This window comes from Pagrus pagrus (assembly GCF_965226575.1).
Source record: "Pagrus pagrus genome assembly, chromosome: 8".
In the NCBI taxonomy this organism is placed as follows: domain Eukaryota; kingdom Metazoa; phylum Chordata; class Actinopteri; order Spariformes; family Sparidae; genus Pagrus; species Pagrus pagrus.
The window spans coordinates 9,786,043-9,813,288 of record NC_140192.1 but is presented as its reverse complement, the minus strand read 5'-3'; the positions used below and the strand labels follow the sequence as shown (position 1 = coordinate 9,813,288).

The window sequence follows — 27,246 nt, the reverse complement described above, 5'->3', positions numbered from 1 at the left end:
AGTCTCAGATGTTAGAGCATCCCTAAATGTATGAGTTTTAATTAGAGATGTTCTAATACCGCCTCAACATTTATACCCGAATTTTGCATATCAGCCAACACAACTGTCTTATAACACAAACTATAAACACACTATAAACTTTTTTTTAACACAAGTTTATACTTCTTACCCTGAATGGATGCCATGGTGTGGTTGCAGCTGTACAGAGATGCTGCAAGAAAGAAGCAGAGTCCGATTTCTAATAAATAAATTACGTCGTATCAGAGCATAGGCTTGTGGACTTGCCACCCAATCCTGCAATTTAGGCAGTATTGGTAGTGAAACAACCCTAGTTTTTAAACGGTTGCTTTCGGTGACTGCATTATTGTATTTTTCTAAGATATTTATATATTATTTTATTCAACCTTTACTTAAACAGGAGAGTCCCATTTGAGATTAAGAATCTCTTCTTTAAGGGAGGCACTCAGCAGCATAAAAACAAATACTGTAGTTACAGATAAATTCACACAAGGACACAAAGCAAATGGAAGTCGCATTTTAAAATGCTAATTTCTAAGAGTCAGTTGTGTATCCAAGCAAATTAGAAACATTGACCTCTTAAGGATTCTGGCTTTTGTTCTTTCATTTTTTATTTGAAAGCATTTATTGAGATTTGGTCCTTGAGTTTCACGTCATTCTGCAACATATTCAATACCAAGAGTGCATAATAAGCAAATGCCCTTTCTATAATTTATGTTCTGGCATTACCTGAAGTTAGTCAAACACTGTAGCTGGCTAACTGCTTAATGTCAGTAAGATGCTGTGTTGTAGTATACCCCTCTCTGGACTTAATCGATGTTTTCTATTGCTCTGGATCTGTCCTTCTTCATACTCATAGCAAAACCCTCATAGCCGTTTAAGTGACTTAAATGAATAATTCATCTTTATGTGGGTTCAGTTTGCCTGTTGTGAACATTGGCCTCCCTCATTGACTTACAAAGGAACAAAGATGTTGCAGACTACTACAGCGTGTGCGACACGGGGCCCAAACCTCAGTCACTTTATTTTTTTTTTAAAGGAAAGATCCGTGAAAGCTGTTTTACTATGTTGAGAAACTTGGCGTTAGCAGTGCAGAGGGAGACTGATATAATTCTGGTGGTAGCAGTGTCTTTGAAGCAGAGTAGTTGTGAGTCATGTTTGTTGATATTAACCAGCTCGCTTGTTGCTCTTGATATGCAGAGCCACTCTGCATCGTAATTATTTTACCAACCAGTGTGTTCAAGGTTGGAGCAGAATACATTCAGAGACAATAATGAATAAAATCATTGGCAGACATGGCTGTTACTGTCCGCCTCTCCGGCCACCTGGACAGTAAACACTAAATGAGCAACAGAATAATAAGACAATTTATGCTAAATGTTGACCACCATCTATGTCGGCAGTATCACCACACTTAGGGAAGTATTCATGAACTTATGCAGGAGAGGCTCGCCAACTAGCTAACATCACAGCTCAGCAGAGGTGGAAACCACTAATGTTTACATCCCGCGAAGTCATGAGCACGAGCCTCTCATCCATGAGTTGATGCTCAGCTCCTTCCACCTGGTGATACGATTGGTCAGTGTTGTTTGGTAGAAAGAAAACAGTTCCTACATAAAACTACTCAACAAGGTCTGTGGATTATCTTGACTGACCATGTCATGATTTCTGGAAAGAGACTTTGCTGTTGAGGTTTTTAGATGTATTTTTCTGGCACATTGAGCGCCACAAACCAGTGCCATCTAGTTCCATCACATTTGAGAGAAGGCAGACATCTCTACAGCTGATTTCTTCAAAACTTGGCACCTCACACCAAAACAATCTAGATGATTAAATAGCACTACAGGTGAGAGGAATAATTCGTGTTTTTGATTTTGGGGGAAATTGTCTCTTTGAGGTCAAAACCACAAAAGTAATCAGACAGTGCCAAAGTTTCTCTGTCAGTTATTTTTCATTTTTCCCTTTCTTAAACCTGAGCCCAACCAGTTAACTCTGCAATGCTCACCCTAACACGTACACTCAACGAGTTAAGAACAATATTATTAATATCCACAAAAGCTCATAACTGCATGTGAGAAAATGGGACTTAAATAGGAGTCCCTATGTAATGTCTTGTCTTTTTATGCTTGTGCAAAGTCAGACTTTATAAAATATGCAAAGCAATTCTATAATTAATGAGAAAGCTGATGAGAAAGTTTATCAGTGGTTTGACTGTGTGAACAGGGTCAGGCATCCTTCATGCAGCTGATGGTAGGAGACGAAATCTCAAGGAACCTCACAAGGCTGTGATACGATTATAAAACGGTCATCGATGCATCTTTATGCATCAACATCAATTTCTATACGTGATTTATTTTTTCTCACTGTGACTACTTCCTACTTTTAAAACAAAGCATATTTGTCATGATCCATAATTAAAATAAACTCCACCCTTCCTGATGGTCATAAAAGACTTCAGTAGCTTCAAAAGCTGCTTAAAATGAGTAAAACAAAATTCAGCAGTCCTCTAATGTCTGAATGAAGACGTATTATTTACACATAAGACAAAATAAACAAAACAAATTTAAGGCAATTTCTTTAACTGATAGTCGGCTCCCTTAACAATTAATTATTTCTTAATCAATGATAATATAATAATATAAAGTAAACACTAAGTCACTTGAATAATAAACTGAATAACACAGAATGACTTCATTTTAGATGCTGTGCTTCCATCTGTCACTATTCAACATCTCAACTTTTTGATGCATTTGGTCCAATCTCTGATTATCAGTTAAAAAAAATTGTATCATTTAAATACTTTATGGCAAAATATGATTGATCATTAACATCCTTGACTTGATCCATGACTTTAACAATTGAATAAGCTGGCAATGAATATATATATTAAATATATGTGTAAGTATTGCAAACTATTACTATACTATATATAGCAGTGTGCTTGTCAAACTTCTAAAGAATCCCATTGAACCATAATGAAGTTCAGCATTTTTACTCATGTTGGCCTCACTAAAAATCTTCTCTTCTTCACTTGTCTTCTCTCAGATGATCAAGAGAAACATCAACAATGTGAGAAGAATGACCTCCCATCCCACACTGCCTTACTGTAAGTACGACTTAGATCTGTCAGTAGATTAAAGGGGGGATCCGCCTCTTAAATTTGTTATCTAGACACATTTCTCATGTTGAGAAGAGCCTTCAGGGGAAGATTAAAATCACACAAAAAGGTTCTCTTGTGTTGATATTTAGCAAGTGGAAAAGTATTTTTTTTCCTTCTGGTCCCAGTGCTGCTGTTGGTTTAGAGAAGGCTGAACGAGCCCTACTTGTTACAACCTCGTGTTTTCCAGCCAAACTGCAGAGTAGCGTTTGAGTTGTGAGGTGTTTGGCCGGAATAATTCCCAACAGGACGCAAGAATGGCTGTTCGTGTGTGAGAAATAAACCGTTTCTCTCATCAATTATAAAATAGGTGATTTTGGGAACAAAGAAGTGCCAAATCCTCATGTTGGGACCTGAATGCTCATGAAGATGCACTGGAAAGTTAAACTTTTTCTTTTTTTGTTTGTTTCTCAGACCTGACAGGAGCTCAGGATGGTAGCGTGAGGATGTTCGAGTGGGGTCACTCCCAGCAGATCATCTGCTTCAGAAGTCCAGGCAACTCCAGAGTCACCAGGATACGATTCAACCACCAGGGGAACAAGGTTACAAAGCCACACTCATAATCACTTTGAACAGTTTACTGCCACCATACAGATGTCAAAGGAAGCTGCATGGATAATGTTTACATGCACACTATTATTAAGAATATGACAATATTGAGAATTTGATTCATTTCATGTGAACAGCATATACAGATTTAGGCCTTATTCTGAAGTAACGATATCCAAAATCCAGTTCTTTATCTGTATTCTTATGGGAAACAAAAGCACTGTCGATGACATTTCAGTGGAAATGCCAATAAAACGCCAATTAAATAATATTCCTGTCATCAAAATAGTGAGTGACAAAACATCATGAAACTTGGTATTAACAAGTTTTTGAAAATTCATAAATATCTCAGCTCAGACCTTTTTAAGAAAGGTGGTTAAACGAGCGAAAGAGGGCGGCACGGTGGAGCAGTGGTTAGCACAGGTCCTCGGTTGGGATTCCCAGCTGGGGCCTTTCTGTGGAGAGCCCTCCCACAGTCCAAAGACATGCGAGTAGGTTAATTGGTGACTGTAAATCGCCCCATAGGTGTGAGTGTGATTGTTATATGTCAGCCCAGTGATGAACTGGCGACAGTCCAGGTTGAACCCCGCCGCTCGCACAATGTCAGCCGGGGTACAGAGGCTTACAGATAATGAATGATAGAGAGAGGCTGTGTTCTGTATTGGGAGTATGCATGGCTGCATGTAAACAGGAATATTAGTGCAATATTCATTTTCACTAGCCGTGTAAACAGCTTTGTCAGAATATTGTCTTTTCAGTAATATCAAACAATATTAATGTTAACGTGGACAGTGATGCAAGCCTGTCAGATTGAGCAACATTTTCACACTTCCTCTCATCACTTTGCCATTCAGGCACGAACCACAGTGGGGAGTTTGGCTTCAGCACATATTGTTCTTCAGCTGAGTGATTCAGCCGCTCTGAACTCGGGCACTTGCCTCGAGCTAATAATTTTCTCAGATGGCGCATCTCCTGTGCCAGTGCTATCTTATCTGCTTGTCCTGGCCAAAAGAGTGAAATATGCTTTTTTAAAAAGAATTGGACAGAACAGACATGCAGAGCGGTTGATTTCCGTTACGTAAGTGGTGCTTGGACTCGATGAGACTGGTGACATGTTTTGGAAGATAATTTGAGCACAATCTAGATCTCCTGCAGGGAGACGGGGTGTGCAAACACAGGAGTGGCACCAGACGATATGTTTTTGTCAGTCTATGGAAAATGAAGGGTAATTCTATTTTGAGCAGCGTCTGATAACTGCTCTCTGAATGTTTTCTGTAGTTCGGTATCGTAGACGCCGATGGAGGTTTGAGCCTCTGGCAGACCAACACAAGCGGGAACGCACCCAAACCATATCTGGTAAGAAATTCACGGAGCCACCTGTTTGTTTCGAGTTTTTTTTTCCGTCTTGACTTTCTTGGTGTCGTCGCGCCCTCTTCCTGTCATTCCCATTTTTGTTTACTCTTCTCCTGCTTCTCTATTACTGTCACCATCACTAACCGTCTCCTTTGTTTCTCTGTGCCAGACATTGCAGTGCCACAACAAGACAGCTCACGACTTTGTCTTTGTGGGCTCCTCGTCCCTCATCGCCACTGCGGGTCTTTCAACGGACAACAGGTGCGAGACACTCACCAGTCTCCTCAAATGAGTTCTATTTCATAAACGTCTAATTAAAATCTGAAACTCTTCCATTCAGCTCTGCTTCACTGTGGCCAGTGAGCGTTTGAATGGATAGTAATTTGGTGATTTTTGACTCCGCAGGAACGTGTGTCTGTGGGACACTCTGGTGACTCCTGCCAACAGCCTTGTACACAGTAAGAAGCAGCACAAGACAAGAACTTTTTCAAATGAAGTTAAATCTCTGGTTATATTTCAGTAGGGCTGCAACTATCGATCGTTTTCATTATTGATTATTTGCACGATTACAGTCTATTGCTTGTTTTCTCACTCCAAAGGCCAAAGACTCTTCATTTACTATCATAAATGACAAAGAAAAGCATTAAATCCTCACATTTAAGAAGCTGAAATCAGCATACGTTTGACATTTTTCTTGAAAAATGACTGAAACAATCGATTCTCAGTGGATCTAATGGATTAATCTGCTAATTGTTGCAGCTCCATTTTTAAGCAAAAATCTGTTTCCAGCCTCTGAAATGTAAATATTTGCTGTTTTTCTTCATCTTCTATAATATTAAACTTGACTTGACATTTTACCGACCAAATGATTAATTGACGATTTGAGAATTAGTTATCAATAATATCAAATGAAGTCTTAGATATTACTCACTTTCCTCTCCGTCCTTCTGTTTTATTTCCATCTTTAATGTTTCTCTCGATTCGTTCTTTCTAACGTATCCATCTCATTCTCCTCGATATCCCGTCCCTCCCCAATGTCTCTCTCTCTCTTCAGCTTTCTGCTGCCACGAGTCCGGTGCTACCGTGCTCGCGATGGCCCCCAGGCAGCAGCTGCTTATCACAGGCGGGAGGAAGGGCTGGATCAGCATCCTGGAGCTTCCCCACAGGCACCAGCGCCAGAGCTTCCAGGCCCACGATTCCTCGCTCAAAGCGTTGGCTGTCGATCCGACTGAGGACTGCTTCATCAGTGGATCATCAGAGGGCAACATCAGGGTATTTATGACTGAGCTCACTTTCATCATTCGCAATTAAATAACTTTCTATTAATTAAACATGACTTTTTCAGAAGTATATTCCAGACAGAGAAATGCATAAATATTTTATTAGTGTTTGTAGAAACCACATGGTTTGCTCTGTTGGAGTAGAAAAAGTCATTATTTTTGGAACAGTAAATCTAAAAACTTGGATTATGAAAACAGTGTAGATGACTTCCTGTTCACAGTTGACCTGTGGATGACAGTCCTGAAGAGTGTTTGCCCCCCAGGTGTGAATGTCTCAGTCATCTTATCAACAATAAGATGACTGTTGCATATTTCCATGTGGACATTGAGCGCCATATCAGTCAATTAAAACCAGTGTCACACTTATTAATAACCACCTGCTCAGGACAACAGCCGGGACAACGCAGATTAAAGTGACATGGGAAGAGGAGAAGAGATTGTGTTTTGACTGAGCAGACTGGAGATGTGACCGTCTTCTGCTCATATATTTTCAGAGACAGCAGGCCTTTCATCTTGTAGACTTGAATATGTTGGCACCGCTCACACAGCTGTCACTCCCAGGATGAAGCCGCTGCGTCACGCAGACGTACAAGAAATGGTGCAGTGCACATCTTCTTGAAATTCAAATGACTTTCCTTCTGGATGATTGCACACAAAAAAACCTTGCAAAGCTGTGTGTGATGCTACTCATCTGAAGTCATTATATTGGCTGATTGAAAATTTAACATGGGTGTGCTGCAAATATATAAGCTTTTAAAGTGTTTGATGAGAGTCCGTGGAAGCGGAAGATTAACTAATATGTAGAGACTTCAGTCTATGAAAAACCATATCAAATAATAAAGCTCCCCGGCTGGGAACACGAGTCAAATATTGCACAGAGCTCAGCGTGGCCCTCATCGGCTCCTGAAGATGTAAACCTTTGAAAACAGGTCGCAATATAGAGTTTTATGTTTTTATGGGCAATATTTAAAACCGTGGATTTGTAGCAGGGAGCATTTAAAGCAGCAGAAACGTGTATGTGGGCTCAAGTAGCATCTTATAGAAGGTCACTTTCCAACAAAGTGCTGTGTGTAGTTGAATAGAAACACCAGATGTTAGTTTACTTATGTAACTAATTGTTAGTCTTGCATTTCTGTTTTTAACATCATGAAAACAGAGCTTGTTCCTGTGCCTGAGAATTCATAACGAAGAACCAGGAGGTTTAAAACCTTTAAGTTTCAAACTGTCAGAGAAGAAGTGAAATTGTTCTGATTGTCTTGAAAACCCACAAGGATAGAGACTAGTGTTACATCACGCCGGCTGTCCCTCTCTCTTCTTGCAGAATATCTTATTTTTCGATATTAAAAACACATTAACCGTCCCCTTCTACCCTCGACTCTGCAGGTTTGGAGTCTGGCCACACAGTGTCCGCTCTACACCTTCCCCAGCGAGCACGCCCGCCAGTCGCTGTTCAGGAACCTCGGCACGGGCGTCATGCAGATCGAGGTGGGGCCGACCAACCACATCTTCTCCTGTGGCGCCGACGGAACCATGAAGATGAGGATCCTCCCCAACCGCTACAGTGTTGTCAACAACAACAACAACCACGGCAACCTCAAGAACGATGTCAAGTTCATCATATAGAGAAATATAGGAAAGTGTTGAAAGAAATTTAATGAATAATGTGAAGTGCTTTTTATGATCGATGCCAGCTGCGAGAACGCTTGGAAGAGAAGCCCTCGTGGGTTTATTTTTAAAGAACAATGATGTCATCAGTGTAGATGCAGGGGGATTATTCACAGGATTTACAGACTTTCACAGAGTGAGAGCGTGTCGCCTGATGCACAGGCCACAAGAATGGCAATGAACAGAAATCTGCTGTGATTTGTGTGAGACGTGCACCAAAACACAGGAGTCCTCTACAAGTGTTTCAAACTGTGGTGGAAGTTAAAATGATAATCAATCAAACTGATGAGGAGACACAAACGGATGGTGATCCGTGTCGACTGAACAGCACATGGAGAGCGTTCTCAGGTGGTTTTTGCACAGGAAGTGAAGCTGTAGAAGGAGCAGGAGTGACAAGAGACTGTGCAGCATTGTTCTTCTCATACAGCATCACCTTTTCTTATCTTTTGGAAAGGCGGTCGTGAGGGTGGAAGCTCCTCGGGATTCACTGCTGGAGCGTTGAGGTGGTAAAGGACAGGACACTGTGTATGCAGTGTGTCATATGGAGGCCCACTGTTGAACCCGCTCAGCACAATGCAAAGGCCAACAGACATCGTACAAAGCACATTATATCCAGTCACAAGGACTCACGGCGCATTCTGGTGCTCCATATCAATTTATGAACACAAATAAAAAAGCAGAGGGGCCGGTGTTTGTCACCACTAGACCTCACTTAAAGTATTACAGGATGTCAGTTTCATATCACATTTTGCCTGACGTCCTTTCCCAGCCTGACTTGAAATAAACACTTTGATTTTATAAAAGTGTGAAGAATAAAAGCATCTTAAATGTTAAGGAATTGTGACATTTGGCTTCTGGCAGAGAAGAATGATATCACTCACATGTCAGTCCCCTCACATGTAGAGCCACAGCCAGAGGCTCGTCAGCTCAAAGACTGTCGTGCAGAATAAACTAGAGATCGACCAAAACTATTTTCTCTGGGCCGATTTTCTCTGGGCCGAATCAAGGATAGACAGATTATCAGGGCCGGTATTCGGAATTTTCCAATTATTGGCATCTGTTTTTTGTTTTGTTTTTTTGGTGTCAGATTGCCGATAAATATCAATTGATGCCCAAAAAAATGCACTACTTCGACTCTGATGCAGCATCCTTCTTCTGTAGTCACCACTCAGCGTCCCGCCGACAGACCTGTGAAGAAAAGTAACTAAAGTTAAATAAACTTAGTGGAGTGAAAGTATAAAGTAGCAGAAAAAGGAAACACTCGAGTAAAGTACCTCAAAATTAAATTAAATAGTAAATTCTGTCTCAAGATTTTTATTTTTCTTGGAAATTCATATCAGTTCCAAATATTGATTATCAGTCTCCTTGATTACTAATAATCAAGTGGACCGATAATCATTTTCCTCTCCTTTATTCTTCCACTCCACTTACTATTTTTATTATTATTTGTGTAGTGTATCCAATCAGGGAGGGACACTGAGTGAGATCGCAGAGAGACGGCGGCGTCATCAGAGCAGAAGTAAAGCATTTTAAAGTAACAAATTTATCGCATTATAATTGGACGAATGCTGATTATGGGATCTGCTAATCTGCTAGGCTGATCAGTCTATCCATGAAACAAACAATATGAAGTGTTAATTAGTGAGTTTAAGCGGTTCCCTCTTTCTCTGTCTATGCTAAGCTAACCCGTTCATATTGAACAGGCAGTTATCAGCATCTACTCGAATTTCCCAAAACATAGAAACATTCTTAAATTTGTGACTCGAGTTCACAGGTGTGCTGCTTTTTTCATGGACTACCTGAATGCGCCATTTCTCTTTATCTATTTGCACATAAAAAAAAATTAAGCTAAACTATATGTAGTGTAATGCATAGAACTACACTCGGCTGGATGGCAGTAAAGCAGTCCAAGCCTTTGGTAATAAGATTGATATGTAGTGTGTGATAATCCTGGACTAGATTTAACCAATGCTAGTATTATTATTATTATTAAGTGTCCTTAATCTCTGAAAACTACTTCTGCCATTCTGGCTCAGTACTACAGTACTGTTGGTCCTGATAATATTGATTATTGTTGATATTAAGTTGCACAAAGTAGCTTTAATTTAACAAGGCCCTCGTTGGTATGGGACACCATGAATAATACCTTTTCTGGCTTTGTTTTGATTGTTTTGAAACGTTCGATGTAAAGCTTGAGAACCTGTAGCAGGAAACTTTGCTGTTGACAATGAAAAAGGAGGGTAAGACGGAGCGGTTTAACAAGTTTTAATCAATATCCTGTTTTGTTGTGGACATGTTTTATTCCAATTACAATGCACTTGTCTTTCCTCGACTCCAAACTTTCATCTTCCATGATTGAAAACTGCCTTGGAAATGATATTGTTTGCCTTGTAGTCATCTTAATTTTGTGACCTGGCTTGCTTTTTTTTTTTTTTATAATCATTCAGTTTCTTTATATATCATCCAAATGCAGCACATGGCCTTCATTAAATGTAATCTAGGTTGGTGTGTAATATAATGCGTCTTCCACATAAATAAGAGGTTCAGATGTCCTATAGCCGTTTAGTTTGAAGGAGTATAATCCAGTAAGCTAACTACCCAGAGACCCATGTTGTGCTGCTGTAGGGACTCAAGTGTACATTAGTTTGATTTCAGGGAGGACAAACTGAGGAAAACCTTTAAGATGAAGCAGATTTATTGCAGTTATGTATATACATAGATCCATAGACTAGGCTTCTCGTAAATGGCAGCGTAATCATTACTACTAGTGTTAGAGCAGTGGGTAACGACATAAAGCCATTCTATGAAGAATATCAGTGTACAAATATAGGTATATTTATGAAATCTGTTCATATGTAGGATTATAGACTGATCAAAAGGCAGGTGTTATCTTTTTTCCTGCTTGTTTTTCTTTCACTTATTATTGGTTTACCTTTTCTTCTTTATCATTTCCTGATGTGGGCTTGAACAATGACATTGCAATTTCTTTTCTTTTTTTTCTTTTTCCCCGCACATCAGCGTGTTTGGAAAATGATGTGTACTCCTGCAGTAACTTGAGAATAAAATCTTTTATCAAAGCCAAACTATGTGTACTTCTAGAGAAACTGTAGAATAAATAAAGTTTTATCAAACTGCTTATTTTCCTTTAAAGACTCAAAGAGTTGAACTACATCAGTGTGACGGTGTGAGAAGATTAAACAAGCTCCCTTTGCTTAATAAAAAACAAAACGAATATCACATTTAACTTTCTCTTTTTTTTCCCCCTTCTTCGATCTTGCAAATGTGAATTTGATCAGATGATTCTAATTTTATAATGAAGATATTGTGTAAATCGATGTATTATATACAGAAAATGTACTGATGTAATAAAAAAAAACAATGATATAACCTGAGCAAATGTTTTTGTAGTGTTGAAAACAGAGGTGACCGTCCATCATCTCAGCTTCAGTGGGATGCAGAACAGCAACACGTGACTTCTCCAGATTGGATCAGATATTATTTAGTCATCACATTTTTAGCCACATGTTGGTATAATTAAACTCTGCTACATTAACTGTTCATAGTAGTAAGTATAAAGGTAATATTTTGGTTGTTTCTAGTCTGAATATTTCCATTTAAGAGCAAACTAAACCACTGATGTTCATCATCATGACATTAACAATTAAATGAATATAATTATTTTCATAGTTAATAAACTACATTTCCATACATTTTAAACAAACAGAGGTCATGTTTACATCCAGCGTTGCTCACCAAAAGCCATCCTGTGTGTCCTTGAAGTCTAACAAAACACGTACAGAGCCATATAGTTCCCATTCCTGGAAGTTTATTTATAATTACCCTGAAACGCCTATCCCAGTCCAGCCTGAAGTAAATTCAAAGCTGTTGTTGAACCATTTGGAGTACAGGCATGGTTTTGAAGGGTTATAAGAGGATTTTTTTTTTTTCCCCCGAAGCTGCCAGAGATTATTCTGAACACACAGAATTATTTATTTTTCCTCGTCTAAATTTTGCTAATGCAAAAATAAGCCTGCAGATGACCTGTAACTGCCCCTGTTAGCTGGAAAACACAATGTGTCCGCATCAAACGGTCTTACACACTCCAAGCTCAAGTTTAATAACAGTATCACTGAAAATGAAGACTTAACACTTTATCTTCTAAGGAAATATTCAGGTGGCAAAAAAAAAAAAAAAAAAAAAAAGCCATTTTATGATCTCAAAATAACGAGCAGAAACTCATTACAGAGCAAAACGCATAAAACTACATTAACTTGCATAAAGTCCAACTTTTAAAACAGACAAACTATATGTTGCTGGATTTGAAATCTCATTGGCTACATGATGCATCAGCCATCCGGAGGCTGCCGTGTAAGTGGCTCAGGAGAGAGGAGAAAGAAGAGACAGTGGGTCACTTGTCTACAAGATCACACATTGGCTGTTGTAGAATCTAGGGTGGGCATGTAAGCTCAGTTTTATTATATATAAAAAACAAACAAAAAAGGGAACCTTTTCATAAATACATTACTCCAGAGTGATGCTGGTGGTCAAAGACACCATAAAGGACATTTAAACCTGCAACAACAGGGTTTTTTGGCCTCTTGGGAGCAGCAGAAACAAGTCGTAAACTCGATAGCCAACTGTTTTACACCATTTACACTAAGGGAGAAACAAAATAATTCATTTGGAGGCAGATTTCCATTGACATGTCTAGTTAAGCCTCCACCAACTGCTGAAAGAAACAAGCTTTTAGTTTGAATTAGTTTATTTTTTATAGAGAAGCAACCATTATATTTCATTACATTACAAATTCAGTGTAAATCTTTCTTATAACTAGAAAAATCTACATCACTATACACATCATGAAGCTTCTGTTGAGATTACAATATCACACTCTGAAGTCATAATTCAGTGGTCTCTTATTTCATTATGGCGAGTAATCCACCAGTCAGACTGAGCTTTCAGACTTGTTTAGTTACTGTTTGCTGTTACACTCACCCAGTGTTGGGCAGAGCTTTGGTTCACTGTAGTAGAAGCTTTCTCTTCCACTAATGTAGTACAACATCTCATTGAGTAAAAATAGACTTTTTGAGTAAAGCTGGGTTACATTTATCAGAAGCAGATGTTAATTTCACATTTGGATCTTTAAAGGCAATTTTGTTAAGTGCACATTTAGCGAGGACGGTTCCGAGCGAGTAAACAAACCGGCTGAAGTAACACTGAATATCAGACCTGAAGACAAGACACGAAAAAAATGATTTTTCTTCTTTACAGTATTTGTACATGTGTACATTATGATTACAGTCAAAGTTAATTTACAAGAGTTCATTCTGAAGTAGTGCTAAATGTCCCCGGGTTTCCTTTTGAGAGGCAAAGCGTATCAAGTACACACACACACATGAATCAAGGGTTTGCGGTTGAATAGTCAGGGAAAAATGACTTCTTTTGATCAAAAGAAATTTTCTTGACTGTGACCGAACACGTGGTGAGGGGCCAAGGAAAGATGTGAAGGAGGATTCAACTTTCAATTAAACTCCAACTTCACTTCTACATTCACGTGCTCCTGTGTGCCGTTTCCTGTATTTGAGTGGCAGGGGGGGGAAGGAAACAATACAATGACTTTACAATACATGACTTTGCTGACGGTCCTGACCATCAACCCAATGTTTATTTTCGTCCGCCATGTTTCAGCAACATGACTTCAACTCAGCAACATGCATACCAAAATTTTCATTTTTCGCGTTACTTGTTCTGACTTGAGAGGGCGTTCATGTGACTTTTCCCAGTCGGGAAAATGTTTTTCCAATAATTCCGATAATTCACACAGTTAAACTTTGCTTTGTAATTTTGTAAGGGCAAATGATATTTACTTGGTCTGCCATGGCCGGTTTAAATGTTAAGGCCGAAGGGAATGGTGGGACGGCATTATTTCCTTTCCTTTTGTAAAAAGGACTATTCAACCGCAACCAGGGACATGAGACGTAGAGAGACGGTAAGAGCTGGTTGGCGCTTGAGTTCCTGGAGTCATCTGATTGGTTGGCTGAGGAGCTCAAAGCCTGGCGTGGTCCTTCAGGATGACCTCCAGCTTCTGACTCAGCATGATGTTCCCTCTAACCTTCAGCTTGCCAGAGAAGAACGCCTAGCAAAACAACAAAGACACAGTTGAGTAATTTTTTTTCCCCACCAAAGTCTCCGCTGATTTCTCGCTGGTTGGCTGTTAGTGGTTTTCAAGTACACAGGGAGTAAAATGAGGCCAAGACGCCCGTGGCTAACACTTCATACAAATGAAACAGTAACACGCCAGGTCCTGGGCCTCGGGGAACATGTGACTGTGGTTGCTCTGGCAGCAGAACAATGAAATAATATACATATTCATGAGGTTCAGAGCCGAGAGGCGCAGCAGAAAAGTCTCGTTATTGGGTGAACTGAAGCACTGACGATGTGCAGCGCTTTCCTCGGCTGAAATCAATCGCGGGATGGCGGTTATGTCAACCCCAGATGACAGTTAGCAGTGTCCCTTTTAACTCTACCAACTAATCTTCCTCCAGTTGCTCCTTTCATCAATGGAGAGTCTGGAAAAGACCCCGCCTGAGGGATCTTCAGAACCCTGCAGCAGCGTACTGACGCTTTTTATGAAGAGTACACACACACACAGGCTTCAGATCAATATCAAGCGCTCCAGGAAGCATAGAAATTCTGTACAGTGATGGCCACTCCCTGTGACAGATGAGATGCTACAGACATAACAAGTAGCGTCGATTGATTGCCCGCGCTGAGTGCTTTCTGATCTTCGTTTGATAGATCGCCGCCTTCCATTTTTCTTCTGACATGACGGGATCAAGGGAGAAGTTATTACGGATTGAATGGCTCTTCAAAGGCACTTTCACTTTAATTAGAATGAGAGAAGTGATTTTAGCATCGGAAGAAATACGGGATTTAAAAAATGAGTTTTTTCAAAAGCTAAAATGCTGCAAGAGGGACCGAGATATACTGTTACAGTAGAAGTCTGGCTTTGACATGGATAAACATGCAGGGAAAAAGTCATTCACAGTGCATCGCGTAAACATCAATTCACAAATGCAAATTAGTGTGAAATCTCTCAGTTAATTTCCTGTTTCCAAGAGGTGTTATCAGCAGGCCAAAAGGCAGACCTACAACAAATCAGAGCAATGAAACGTGTGACGTAGCGCTGAGCTAATTAATGTGAAATAGACACCGCTTTTTACGATTTCTGAAGCATAAATGCAATCGTAGTGGAAGGAGTCACCAGTTGACATGGTCAGTTGTTAAACCGAAACACCTTCAGTGCTGTAGCTTGCCTCGTAACAAACGTTTTAATTATTCAGTTTATTTCTCAGGGACCGTTCATATTCATTAACATTACTGTGCATGTGCCAGAATCAGCCAAGAGGCTACTTTTCATCTGTAGTTCCTAACCAGGTGAAAAGTTGGCGACTCAAACCAAGAAACTGTTGTAATGTATGTCCACTGCTATGAAAGACAAAGACATGGGCAGCAATTAAAGCAGAGCAGATTTAAGTGCAACAAAGTAAACACAAGCACAGCAAGCATACAGTACACAACATGAACAGAGATTTATGTCTGACTACTTATGAGTTACCTTCTGAGGGTTGAGCTTTCCCTGCACCACCTCCATGAAGTCTTCATCTGACACTGTGATGGTCACATCCGCCTTCCCGCTGTAAGGGCCTTGATGCAAGGAGCCGCTGCCGTTTTTCAGATCAATGGCTAAAAGCGGACAGAGACAGAAAAAGATGGAATAATTCACCGACACTGTCTCCCTGGGTTTGTTGGTGTTTGGAGTTATTAATCAGTCATTAACGGTGTTTTTGTCCTATTCTTAATGGTGTATTTGACAGCTTGTTAGCAGCATGTCAAACTGGATCAGCTTAGCCTTAGACACGCAAGCGAGCTGAAATATAATGATATAACATGGACAGAAGGTTCATGGTATTATTTTAAAAATCCTTTGTATCAGAATCAGTCTTGACCTTTCAGTGAGCCGGAAAGATAGCACACAGAACCACCCTCCGATAGGAATTTGCCCTCCTTCTCCCCCTGTCAGAAGTTTACATTTTAATTAATCCCATGTGTATGTGACATACCATAAACAGCCTCTTAGCTCCACACACAGCTGAGCACTTTATCCCATCCTTGTGTTTTCTTGCTTTTATCACATGAACCTTTAATTATATTCTGTATTGCGTGAGCAGTTCCAGCACTTTGACTGTCTTCATCATTTTGTTGCCTTACTGCAAAAATAATGTATTTATGTGGCACACAATCCGCCGACATCGCGTCCAGTGCACTTACTCCACTGCGCAACGTTCTTCCCATCTTTGGTGATCTCCCAGCCGAACACAGCGTTCACTTTCTTGACCAGCTCTGAGCCCAAGTCTTTGATGCGACGACCGATCTCTGCGAACACCAGCTCGCTCTGAAGGCCTCCTCCCTGCACAAAGGAGGTAGAAATAACAGAAACACCAGTCAAGAGATATTAGGAGAGCTGATTTTCATGTCACAGATTTGTCAGAAGGACAAATTCACTCTATAAAGAAAAAGGAGCATCAGAGGCTCCATGAATTTGATAGTAGGAAAAAGAGGAGGATTGTTGTTTGAAAAGCCTGACGTACTTGAGTGAGATTTTCTGGAGAAGCCTCTGATGTGCCGTGTAAATCCACGTAGGCCCCAGCTAGCACGACGGCATCCGTCTCCTTCACCTGGATCAAAGAGAAGAGCAACACATGCAGAACAATCACAAAAGAACAGAGAACAGCGCCGACTTGACAAGTCAGACTCCACGCAAACACAAAATACTGACTTTGCACTGGATGTGAATTCTGTTGCCTTCCTTCCACATCTCCGTCTGCAGTGACTGACCCGGCATCACCGGCTTCACAAAGCGAACCTGACAGAGAGAGACGGGAGATTACGAAGGGAAGTCTTTAATGACATGATTTTGTAACACTGAACCAGACTTGATCAATGCTAAATAACTTCTGAGGCCCAGACGCCGAATAGATTTCAGGCAAATAAATATCTCTATTGTGTGAGCTCTCCTTTTTCCTGTTAACTTTGGCTGTATGAGAAGTTAAATTTACAAATATTCTCTTTGCTTCACACATTTGAATTAAAATTGCTCCTTTTAACCTGATGATTTCCAACTGTTCATGTGCTTTTGTGTTTTTCTTTTCAGAATAAATTGCCATAATCAGGCTTCCTGTTCCTCTCTGGTTGTGGGCAAATGAATTCATGAAAATGTCAGTAAGGAGTAAAAACAACATTTTTCACATTGCAGGGTTCGAGTCCTACAGTGAGGAATAAATTAGTGATGTCTTTATTGTTTTGTAATAGGGATCCCAAATCAAGTAGAAAATATTAGTAAGTAAGTCATACTGTGATCTTAATAAAGAGGGAATCGTTACATCCACCTCTGTCCAAACTCATATACCAAGTTAAGACTTTGAAGAGAAAAAAAAAGAAAGAAAAAAGGTAGCAAGTAAAGCTCTTGGCTAAATGAAGGTTATAACTATATTGACATGTATGATTCCAGTTCATAATTTGCAGTAAGAAACGTGCCGTCTTTACTTAGAGGCTATTTTTACAGAGTACGGAGGACTGATTAAGAGGCCTCGAGGCGTAATACAAAGACATCATGTTAAAGCAAATCGGTCCATGACTCCAATGCAAGGCGGTCTATGGGGGGTAACAGTGGAATAGAGAGAATAATTTACAGGAGGTGATGTTGCACTGTAAGGTGCAATAAAGGATGCTCAAGTAATTTGCATAAAGACCCCTAGGCAAGATATAAACTGCGGTGCAAAAAATAAATCATTCAATCTCAATTTTAAAAGATTTTTATCTGAATGACTTGGCAGGCCATAATGATGATGATGAACAAAATATTCATATTGCAAATCAAAGTTTGCAACTTCTAATTTTTTATAACCCTCACTCTAAATTCATTCAGATTATTAGATTGTAATTCCAAAATAAAACAAGTGTTTTGTTGCCCATATGGACAAAGATGGACCATCTGTACATGACTTGAACAACAGGTCTAAATTACTTGTGAATTTCCTTCGTATCTAAATAAAAACTGTAAATACAAGAAAATTGATGAATGCAACAAATACTCTCCGATCACTTGAAAGTATAACTGAAACAGAAACCCGTTCATGCAGGTGGTTCTTGCACGAGGCCCCAATGACTTGCGAAATGTTTGACAGGGTTTAAATCACAGGTAACACTTGCCTTGATAGCCTTGAATCTGGAAGGGTCGTTGTCTGCGAACTGCTTGAGGACGTGTCTCGCAGCAAAGCCGAAAGAACACAGACCGTGCAGGATGGGAGCCTTGAAGCCTGACCAAAGAGCATTTTTGAGTACAGCCCGTTTAAGTATAAATGAGATCAAAACACATCATTTGACCTTAAATCCCAGGGAGAATTCTGAGCCCAGACCAGAATGAGTGAAGACATTTCTGATGAAAAAAGACATCCATCGAGACTCAGTAGAAGTGTGGACTCTCACCTCCCATGGCAGCAAAGCTTGGGTCTATATGCAGCGGGTTCCAGTCTCCACTCAGACGGTACAAGGCTGCCTGTTACCGCAGGGGAAACGGAAATTGTTTAGATCTATATCTAATTCATAAACCCCTGAACTTCTCATACACAGATGTGGGATGAAATTAAATTATCATGAAGGCGATAAAAGAGACACCTTAAATAAGAATGTCTTTGAAGTGATAGTCATTTAAATTGCTCAGGGGGTTTATTTTTTTTATTCCCCATTCTTCTTTTTTTATTTTCTGCTGCATCACACAGTCAGTGTTTCTTTATTTAAAACTGCACGAAAAACCTTGTTCAACACTTCTGCCGCATCTTCACATTTTGTCTAAAATGTTATTTCACAGGCAAAGAACAATATGTCCCATTTTCACCCACATATTAGCAGCGCTGCTAATTTATTCTGCAACTAAACCCACACAGACACACTCACTTGGTCTCTTGTGGTGGAATCAATCACCACAGCATCTGGTGCCCGTTTAGGTGGAGGCACAGGAGCCTGAAGGGAAGAAAACGGAAATAAAAAAATCAAATATGATGCAGCATTAAGTCTTATTTTGGTTCAGTAGCTCAAATACGAGTACGTACTTTGGCTTTCTCGGAGGTTCTCCTCCCTCCGAACCCTCCAGCTCCGACCACAAACACTGAAAACTGGTTGTAGCAGACCAGCTCGTCGCCGCTGTAGGTGTTCACTGTAAAGCAGCACCGATGTGTCATTCAAACTATATCTGTGGTGAAAGTATTCTCAGTATTTACTTATTCATTTCCTCATTACAGCAAAGTTATAGTAAAATTAGAGCAGGAACAACAGCCACATATAAACTGGCTGTGAGGAGACAATTAGCTGCTGTCAGCAGGGATCAAATCCAGACTGCTGTCAACCTGCCGGCTACTTTATTTCATTAGGTCAATTCAAAACGTAAGCAGACATAAAGACACTTCAAGCTGCTTCTGCAGAGTGTTACTGTGACATGTCGTCTCACCCAGAAATAACTTTCATGCTGTGAGGATAACAGAGGCTGACTGGTTTAGTTTAGTGTGTATAAAAAAATTACATTATGTTTCCCCGCGGTGAATCCTCAGGGAACCTCGGGTCCCATGTTATTTGTTTTAAGTCGGATTAATTATAGATCAGAGTGGTTTATAATATCAGTTATCTCTCTAGAATTGTCAAGTGGAAATACGAGCCATTTTCAGTCCATTATTTCAATCCCTGCAGACACGGGCTGAATTAATAAAAGTCCATTTACAGTCTGAGAGGCAACTTTCAGGAAAAGAAACACTGAAGTGACAAAAACAAAAGAATATGGAATAAATATATATCCTCAATACAGGATATGATAAAAGTTGTGAAACTCACCATCCAAGAGGATGACGGCTCCAGATCCTTTGTCCAACACGTCCGCTATGGTGGCCTCCGAGGTGAGTTTACCTGGAAACATATTTCACCCGTTTACATTCGACTTTTATAATGTTTTGGAATTCAGTCCTGTATCGACTTAATATTACTAAACAAGCTCTGTACTTCATGTAGTGTCTAAATGTAATGCTTTTTAAGGCCTTTTAGATTAAAATAGTAATAAATGAAATTAGACCAAATGTTTGTGGCGATTAAGACCTCATAGATACACATTTAAGACTAGTGAATGACTTTTAAGGCCTCATATGTATAAAACTTACTTAAAGGACCTGCAGATTGCCATTTTTCTTCATGTTACATTATAGTTAGCTGAGCACTCTTCAGTCGGTCAAATAAAAAAAGGCATTTGAAAGCATCAACATATGATTGGGGTTTGGAGCCCTATTTTGTAAAACACATTCTACTTTGTACAAATCCAGGAAGGAATTTGTCAAATTTTGATTGCATTCACCCTTGAAAAAAGAAAAAAAAAATCACAAAAGTGTTGTTCATCAGTGAAAATTATCTCGCTGAACAAGACGTGTAAGTATCATACACTTGTGTTTGCCACAGAGCTTATTTTCTGCAATAATCCAAAATCCAATTAAAAACATCCCACAGGCTTTTTGTCAAGGGAACCAGGACAATGCTAACTTCTGGGTTAGCCTACAAAAATACGTTCTCCTGGCCGCTCTATACACATGATAGGTACAAAGTGGGGCCAGACTGGTTCATTTGGAGCCATTTCCTCAGTATGGACTTGCTATTATAGGATAAATAATCCTACAGTTAAAAATCCATCATGGCTTAACAGGTAAACTGGCCCATATCAGAGATGTTATTATTGGAGGCATTGTAAAAATGGGCTTACATAAGAATCAATGAGGCAGTAAAGTAACTGTTATTGCACTTAGCATAATGTCAAATCTAATTACCTTCAGCACTTAATTGTATATAACAGCAGAGGGACATACCTGAGGTTGGTAAAGGTCTGTATAGCTCCAGATACTGCTCTCCATGCAATACCTGACACAAAACATTAGAACAGCTGTGATATATAAGCATCATCCCAACATGTTAAAGCCTCATTAGCATGAGTAATGTGTGTATTAATATTGTTCGTCTTGTGTGAAAGACTGTGAGATGTACCATATAGATCCAATCGTGCATATTATGTACACACAACAATGTCAAACACATTGATACACACAGAAACGGACAAGTATGTTTTTTAACCTGTGTAAAATCTATGTTGAGTCCAGGGATTGAGCTCAGCCCGCCATCCATCATGGCTGCCTGGGAGGGAATGACCCCGAAGGTAGGGAGGCAGCTAAAGTCTTGATGGCCTTCATATAGGAACCTACATGAAAATGTTAGTGTTACTGGACTGTGAAAAATCACGCTGTCATAGGAAACACTGCAGCAAACTGAGGTTTGTGAGCCTGGATAGAGTGTTTTTTTCCTCCATGCAGGTGAAGTAGATTATCAGATGATCCTTTCTTTCAGTTCAATTTCACACAGGTTGACTTCTCAGACCCCTTAGGGCAGTTGCAGTCGTCGGTACAAATAAATAAATCAATACACACCTGAGATGATCTGGGTCCTTGGTGGACATGCCGACCCCCAACGCATACAAGATACACTGGGTGTGGGTGAAGCTGAACGTGGTCGGTGGTAGTTTTTGTCCCACTGCTTCAGCCTGAGAGGAGAGGAGAAGTGAGAATGTCAATTTTTAGATATGAAACCATACTTTGGTTAAAAAATGAAAAGTTATTCTGTAATTTAGACAGAAAATCCAAACGTAATTTTAAGGGTTTTTGCAGAAAAGTAATAAGGTTCACACTACGTCAGATTAGCTCCACAGCTCAAACCCTGAATACAAATGCTCAAATAAACACTCCACATAAAGTCAGAGTGAATGAATCAACCATATCATATAGGTGGAGCATAGACACTAACAGAATAAATGAGCACCTTTAAAAGTTGTTGAAACACTCAAGCTTCAAGATGAATTTTAATGACTCGTAATGATCTCTTTACGTCGCCTGTAGCGCCACCATCAGGTCAAACATCTGACCAAATATCTTCAATCATAATGGACTTTAATGGAAAATTATCAACAGACTGAAGAAATAGCAGTTTTGATGTTGTGACGTCTGAAGTTAGCATGCTAACCAGCTAGCCCTGGTCCATCCTGGTCCAAAAATCCTACCACCGGTATAAACACAAACAAAATACAATCTACACAGCAGCGAAGCGCCTGTTGGATTTAATCTGTAATCATTAGCAGTCATTAGTTTGAGGACCTGTGGGATCTCACAGAGTTAAAAGGAATCAGCAGTTGAGAAAAGGTCCCCTGTGGCTGCAGCGGGCCGAGCTTTGCAACTAATCAGCACATTTTTTTAAACAGATCCTGAACTTGAGTCGTGGCCAGAGACGGAGCGTTGTTCGATTCGTGCATGCACTTCTGTTAACGAGCAGCCTGAAAATGGGACTGAAGCCCCTGCAGTAATCAAGTGTTAATTACACAGAGTCACAAATGCCTTTCAAAAGCTCAGGAAGGTGGAGCCCTTTCTTGTATTGTAAATGTTTTAAAAGCCTCATCAGTCCCAGCCCGAGATGCTTTTGTACAATTTATAAAACATTAATGTTCATCTGACTTTGATATCCATCTAAATTCTTTTGGTCTTTTTTTTCTTTTTTATCTGGCAGGGCTGTAGCCAGGAGTTCAAAAACACTGAAGTCATCGGTTAAAGTGCCTTCAAACCTCCTTCTTCTATATTCAGATTTTTCATCTCAGAACATTGTCGGTGTTTTTCCAACATGACTAACAGGTAACACAGTTCCCCTCCAGGCAACTTCCTCGGAAATTATCTGGAAATGTTTTGCTCCCCTACGTGTAGTCAAGTCTAGCTTTATAATTACTTTATTACAAGAATTTACAAATGAAAATACAAAGAACGTGAGGAAAACACTGGAATAGATAAAACATAACAAGCAGAATTACAAAAAAATAATAAAACGACAATAAAAAACAAAAAGTGATACCCAATCACCTTTTGGAGGACTGGAAAAGGAAAGAAAACAGATTGGTTTTTCGGTTGGTTTGAAAGTATCAATGGAGGAGGATGATTTAGTTGTTTGTGGCAAACTATTCCACGGTTCAGCGGCAACAACTGAAAATGCTCTGTCACCTTTGGTAAATAATAAATGTAACCAGCTGCAGGCATGATAGTCTGATTCCTACGTGAAGAGTGTCCAAATCTTTAACGGACATGATTGTTTTTAATTTTGCGGCGTGAATGAATGTAGGTCTAAATGCTTAAACACTTCTTCTTTGGTGCAAGATAATAACTTCAGAGCTTCTGTAAAATGCTGTTTCCTGCTGCAGGAAATTAGATTCAGACAAAGACAATAAATCATTTACTCATTTCGTTGAACATAAATTAATCACATTTAATAAAGTAGAGTTTAAAAAATACAAGAAGCAACCTAATAGGTTTGAACTGCAGAATGTGACGGTTGCTAAAATCTCCACATTCCCAGAAAAATCTACATCTCAGTGCTCTCAGTTGTAGCTACAGCCCTGTATTTGTCCTATATCAATATTGATTGTTTATTATTGTATTGATTTTATCAGTAGTAGTATTACAGGATGTATCAGAAACAAACTATATTAAGAGGTTGGGTCAGTTGAGCAGGAAAGGGGAAGATGATTCCTCTCGAGTTTTCAGGAATATTAAATCCATCACTTCAGCGGGTGCCTTAATGTCAAGTAGCATTATTAAATCAGATGAATGATGTATAAAGAGCTATTTCTGACCCTCAAATCTGACTGAGTCGTATTCAAATATCCTGTGATATATCAGTGACAACACTGCAGTCATTGTAGTCTTGCAGTTACTCATTTCTCATACTAATAACCGCTGCGCTGAGCTATTGTTTAAGACAATATTGCTTGGCAGAACGCTGTGATTCACACACAGCACAACACCACCTCTCAGCTGGTTGGAAATCACTATAAAGCATGGCCTATTTCTATTTTAATTCATTTAAATGCAGATGTGGGAAATATTCTGTGTTCTGAATCATTCAACATTTCTGTTTTCGGGATTTGAAGAGCTAGAATAAAACTTGCCTCCTTCTTTTGCAACACAATGAACAATTTAGTTGATATCTTGTACGTAAACATGTTACTTGAAATGAAGGATGCAACTAAATATTATTCTAATCGTCCTGTCAATTATTTTCCCATTAATGATTCATTGTTTGGTCTTTGATATGTAAGACTGCATTTTTCACAATCACAATTTCCTAAGGCTCAAAGAGACATCATCCAGTTGCTTATTTTTTTAGTCCAAAAAACAAAGATATTTATTTTACTATCATTTTAAAATCTTATTTTCATATATGGCAGAGAAAAGCAGCAAACCCATGCGATTCAGAAGCTGAAACTAAGCAATGTAAGCTAATTTTGCTTGAACATTACCTAATTATAAATAAGGTTGCCAATTAATGTTTTTTTCAGACGACTAATAAGCTAATATAAGAACTGTTCCCACAAGAGAAAACAGCTTCATGACACAAAAGCACATGTGGGCACAGAGCAATGTACTGTAAACCCTTGTAGAGCTCATGTGATGCAATATTTTGCTTAATTATAACATAACATGCAACTGACCCAACAGATGTGAGTAGCACTGCACAAATATACAAAACAAACACACAAACACACACACACACACACACACACACACACACACACACACACACAGTCAGCTGAGGACACAATGGTGATGTTTGTCTTGAGGCTACACTGCAAATTTCCAGTCCAGACAGCACTACACACACGCAAAGCCTTGTTTTCTATCACTTGTGGGGACATTGAATAGACTTACATTTATTTCCTGGAGACTTACCCTTACCCTAAACTTAACCACTGCTCGCCTGACCACAACCCTAACCCCAACCTTAACTTTAAGTCTTCACCCTAAAACCGAATGATTTACATCATGAGATCCAGCATTTTGGTCTCCATAGCGCTGTAGGACCCCACACCTTGAGCAACTCCAATTGGGACCCCACAAATACAGGAAAACAAGACCTTGCACACAAATGTGCGCAGCTATCCTCGTGAGGACATTTCATTGACTTCCATTCACTGTGGACAGCCTATCCCTTACCAAAACCTCGACAATGACGTTCTGCCTCATCAGGACCAGGCTTCTGTCCCCATGAGGACGACTGTGTGAAGGAGTTTTCCTTCTTCAGGCTCAAGTTAAATGTCACAGCCTCTTTCAGAGCAAAGTCACCTCTTTGTTTCCTAAGGATGACTGGTCATCCTCTGTCTCTCCTCTCTACGATGTACTTGGCTTCAGACTCTTACAGATCAATAAGACAGGCAGACTGTCTCCTATTAGAGTGTACTACATGATCTGTGTATCACACAGTCTAACTACGCATAATTTCTTATTCAGAGTCCTTTCATATGCATAGATGAGTGATGAGTAACCTTATTTGGACACTTAGTGATCTTGTGGGTCTGCAGGTGTAATAATCATCATTCAGGGTCTGGTGTTACACAGTGTTCCCACCTGTAATGCTTGTGCCAATTCTCCTCGATCGAGCTTCAATAATAAATGCTTCAGCATAAGACATCCAAGTCTCTTGAACCATCTGCACTAATGAGTTCAGTTCTCAAGAAGTCCTTCACATGCTGGTCCTGACAACAAAAACACTTTCAAGCACACACGCACTCACTGCCGGAGACACGGTGTGGAGGTCATCCAGGACAGAGCGTACAGCATTTAACATTTTAGGTATTGAATCATGAGGTTTTTAATGCAGGCTAGTGAGTGCTATTAATGACTGAAAGGATTAAGGTTAACATCAGATAGTTGGTGGGAAAATTACAGCCCAAGCTTTTGAAAACACCAGTGGTACACTGAGATTTTATAAGAAAAGACACTCTGTAGAGCGCTGTGTTAATTTAAGATCATTTCTTACTGCTGCAGCTTCACATTAAAAGCATTTAACTGGTGAAATTTAAGTTGACTTAATATGAAGTAGGCTCGTTGTAGAAAATGCTAATTTAGCACCTACTGCAATCGTTAATCAGAAATGTGTCTACAGTTTTTTTTCTGCATGGTATGTGTAGGTTGTCAGAATAAAAATCCAGATTAAAACCCAACAGATCAGGGTCTGAAATATATACAATTACGTTACCAAAATATGGCCATACACACATTTATTTGTTCTTTTGAGGTTTTATTAGTGGCATTTGTCTCCTTTTTATTGATACCTAGCTATTTGACAGCGTAGGTCACTGTGCTGGCATCAAAGCGGGGACATTATGGTTATATGGTGAGCATCATAACCACTAGGGTGCCCCCACTGTGCATTATTCTGGGTAATATTATCTGATACTGATAAGCTAACAGACAAATGTTGCGCCAGTCTCCTCACTGCTCTAAACAAAGCAGTCATTCTGATTAATGTTTTATTCATTAAATATGCTTAATCAGTCGTCTCTTTAATATGGTGCCAACACAAATCAGAATAACTGTTTCGGTAATCACACAAACACAGATTAATCTGTTGATGTAGCCATTACAATATGCAGTCACTATTGCATGCTACAACTAGCTTAACAGAAAGCGGGGCCTGTGTGTGTGGATAATTATTTTATGTGATACACTTATACTTGTGGCTCAATGTTTTATTCAAGCAGCTCAGCCATGTGTGAGCTGTAACCAGTTCACTTTCTGTGATTCAATGATCGGGAACACAGTGAAGTTGAGGAGCGGCCGTCCAGGGAGTCGTCACTGCGCTATTGTGCGCCGACGTCTTTTGTACGTCGCATTCGCAAAGCTAATCTGAGCTGGCTGCTTGTCTTCAGCGCCAACATTTCATATTAACAGGAGACGTCAAAGTATTTATGTTCGGTGTAGGAGCTTTGCCGAGAAGGTTATTAAATGTCCTCGACTAAATACAGAGTGGTGGTATTAAAGAGTCATGACTTACCATGTTTGAAACAGTCTGAGATTGTACAGCTCCACACTTTCAAAAGTCATTATCAACCAACCGTTAAAGTCGCTACTACGGTCGCAGTAGGAGGAATCATATGAGGAAATGAGGCAGAGGAAAACAGGGATGGACATGACGTAACAGCGGTGGAAAAAAAAAAGTTCAGAGCTGCAGAGGCCAGAAAATAATGAAGAAATAAAATAAAAATGAGGAGGA

At 39.6% G+C, this 27,246-nt stretch overlaps 2 protein-coding genes across 5 annotated transcripts in view; one reads left to right on the top strand and one right to left on the bottom strand.

Annotated features, from left to right (window-relative positions):
• dmxl1 (Dmx like 1) overlaps positions 1 to 11,156 on the top strand; it is a 57,825-nt gene extending 46,669 nt beyond the window's left edge. For all 3 annotated transcript variants that reach the window (XM_084360106.1, XM_084360107.1, XM_084360105.1), the window contains 7 exons: positions 3,064 to 3,124; positions 3,590 to 3,717; positions 5,003 to 5,080; positions 5,247 to 5,338; positions 5,483 to 5,535; positions 6,132 to 6,349; positions 7,741 to 11,156. In XM_084360106.1, the coding sequence (XP_084216232.1) occupies positions 3,064 to 3,124; positions 3,590 to 3,717; positions 5,003 to 5,080; positions 5,247 to 5,338; positions 5,483 to 5,535; positions 6,132 to 6,349; positions 7,741 to 7,980 (870 nt within the window). In that variant the 3' untranslated portion in view covers positions 7,981 to 11,156. The remainder of the gene's footprint in view (positions 1 to 3,063; positions 3,125 to 3,589; positions 3,718 to 5,002; positions 5,081 to 5,246; positions 5,339 to 5,482; positions 5,536 to 6,131; positions 6,350 to 7,740) is intronic.
• A 2,118-nt stretch (positions 11,157 to 13,274) lies between these two features.
• The window catches only part of hsd17b4 (hydroxysteroid (17-beta) dehydrogenase 4), a 28,562-nt gene continuing 14,590 nt past the window's right edge, over positions 13,275 to 27,246 (bottom strand). For both annotated transcript variants that reach the window (XM_084359375.1, XM_084359374.1), the window contains exons 13-25: positions 21,591 to 21,703; positions 21,241 to 21,364; positions 20,979 to 21,030; positions 19,966 to 20,037; positions 19,194 to 19,297; positions 19,039 to 19,104; positions 18,571 to 18,640; positions 18,295 to 18,401; positions 16,862 to 16,948; positions 16,674 to 16,760; positions 16,354 to 16,492; positions 15,641 to 15,768; positions 13,275 to 14,158 (exon numbers count right to left, since the gene is read on the bottom strand). In XM_084359375.1, coding sequence (XP_084215501.1) covers positions 14,069 to 14,158; positions 15,641 to 15,768; positions 16,354 to 16,492; positions 16,674 to 16,760; positions 16,862 to 16,948; positions 18,295 to 18,401; positions 18,571 to 18,640; positions 19,039 to 19,104; positions 19,194 to 19,297; positions 19,966 to 20,037; positions 20,979 to 21,030; positions 21,241 to 21,364; positions 21,591 to 21,703 — 1,239 coding nt within the window. In that variant the 3' untranslated portion in view covers positions 13,275 to 14,068. The remainder of the gene's footprint in view (positions 14,159 to 15,640; positions 15,769 to 16,353; positions 16,493 to 16,673; positions 16,761 to 16,861; positions 16,949 to 18,294; positions 18,402 to 18,570; positions 18,641 to 19,038; positions 19,105 to 19,193; positions 19,298 to 19,965; positions 20,038 to 20,978; positions 21,031 to 21,240; positions 21,365 to 21,590; positions 21,704 to 27,246) is intronic.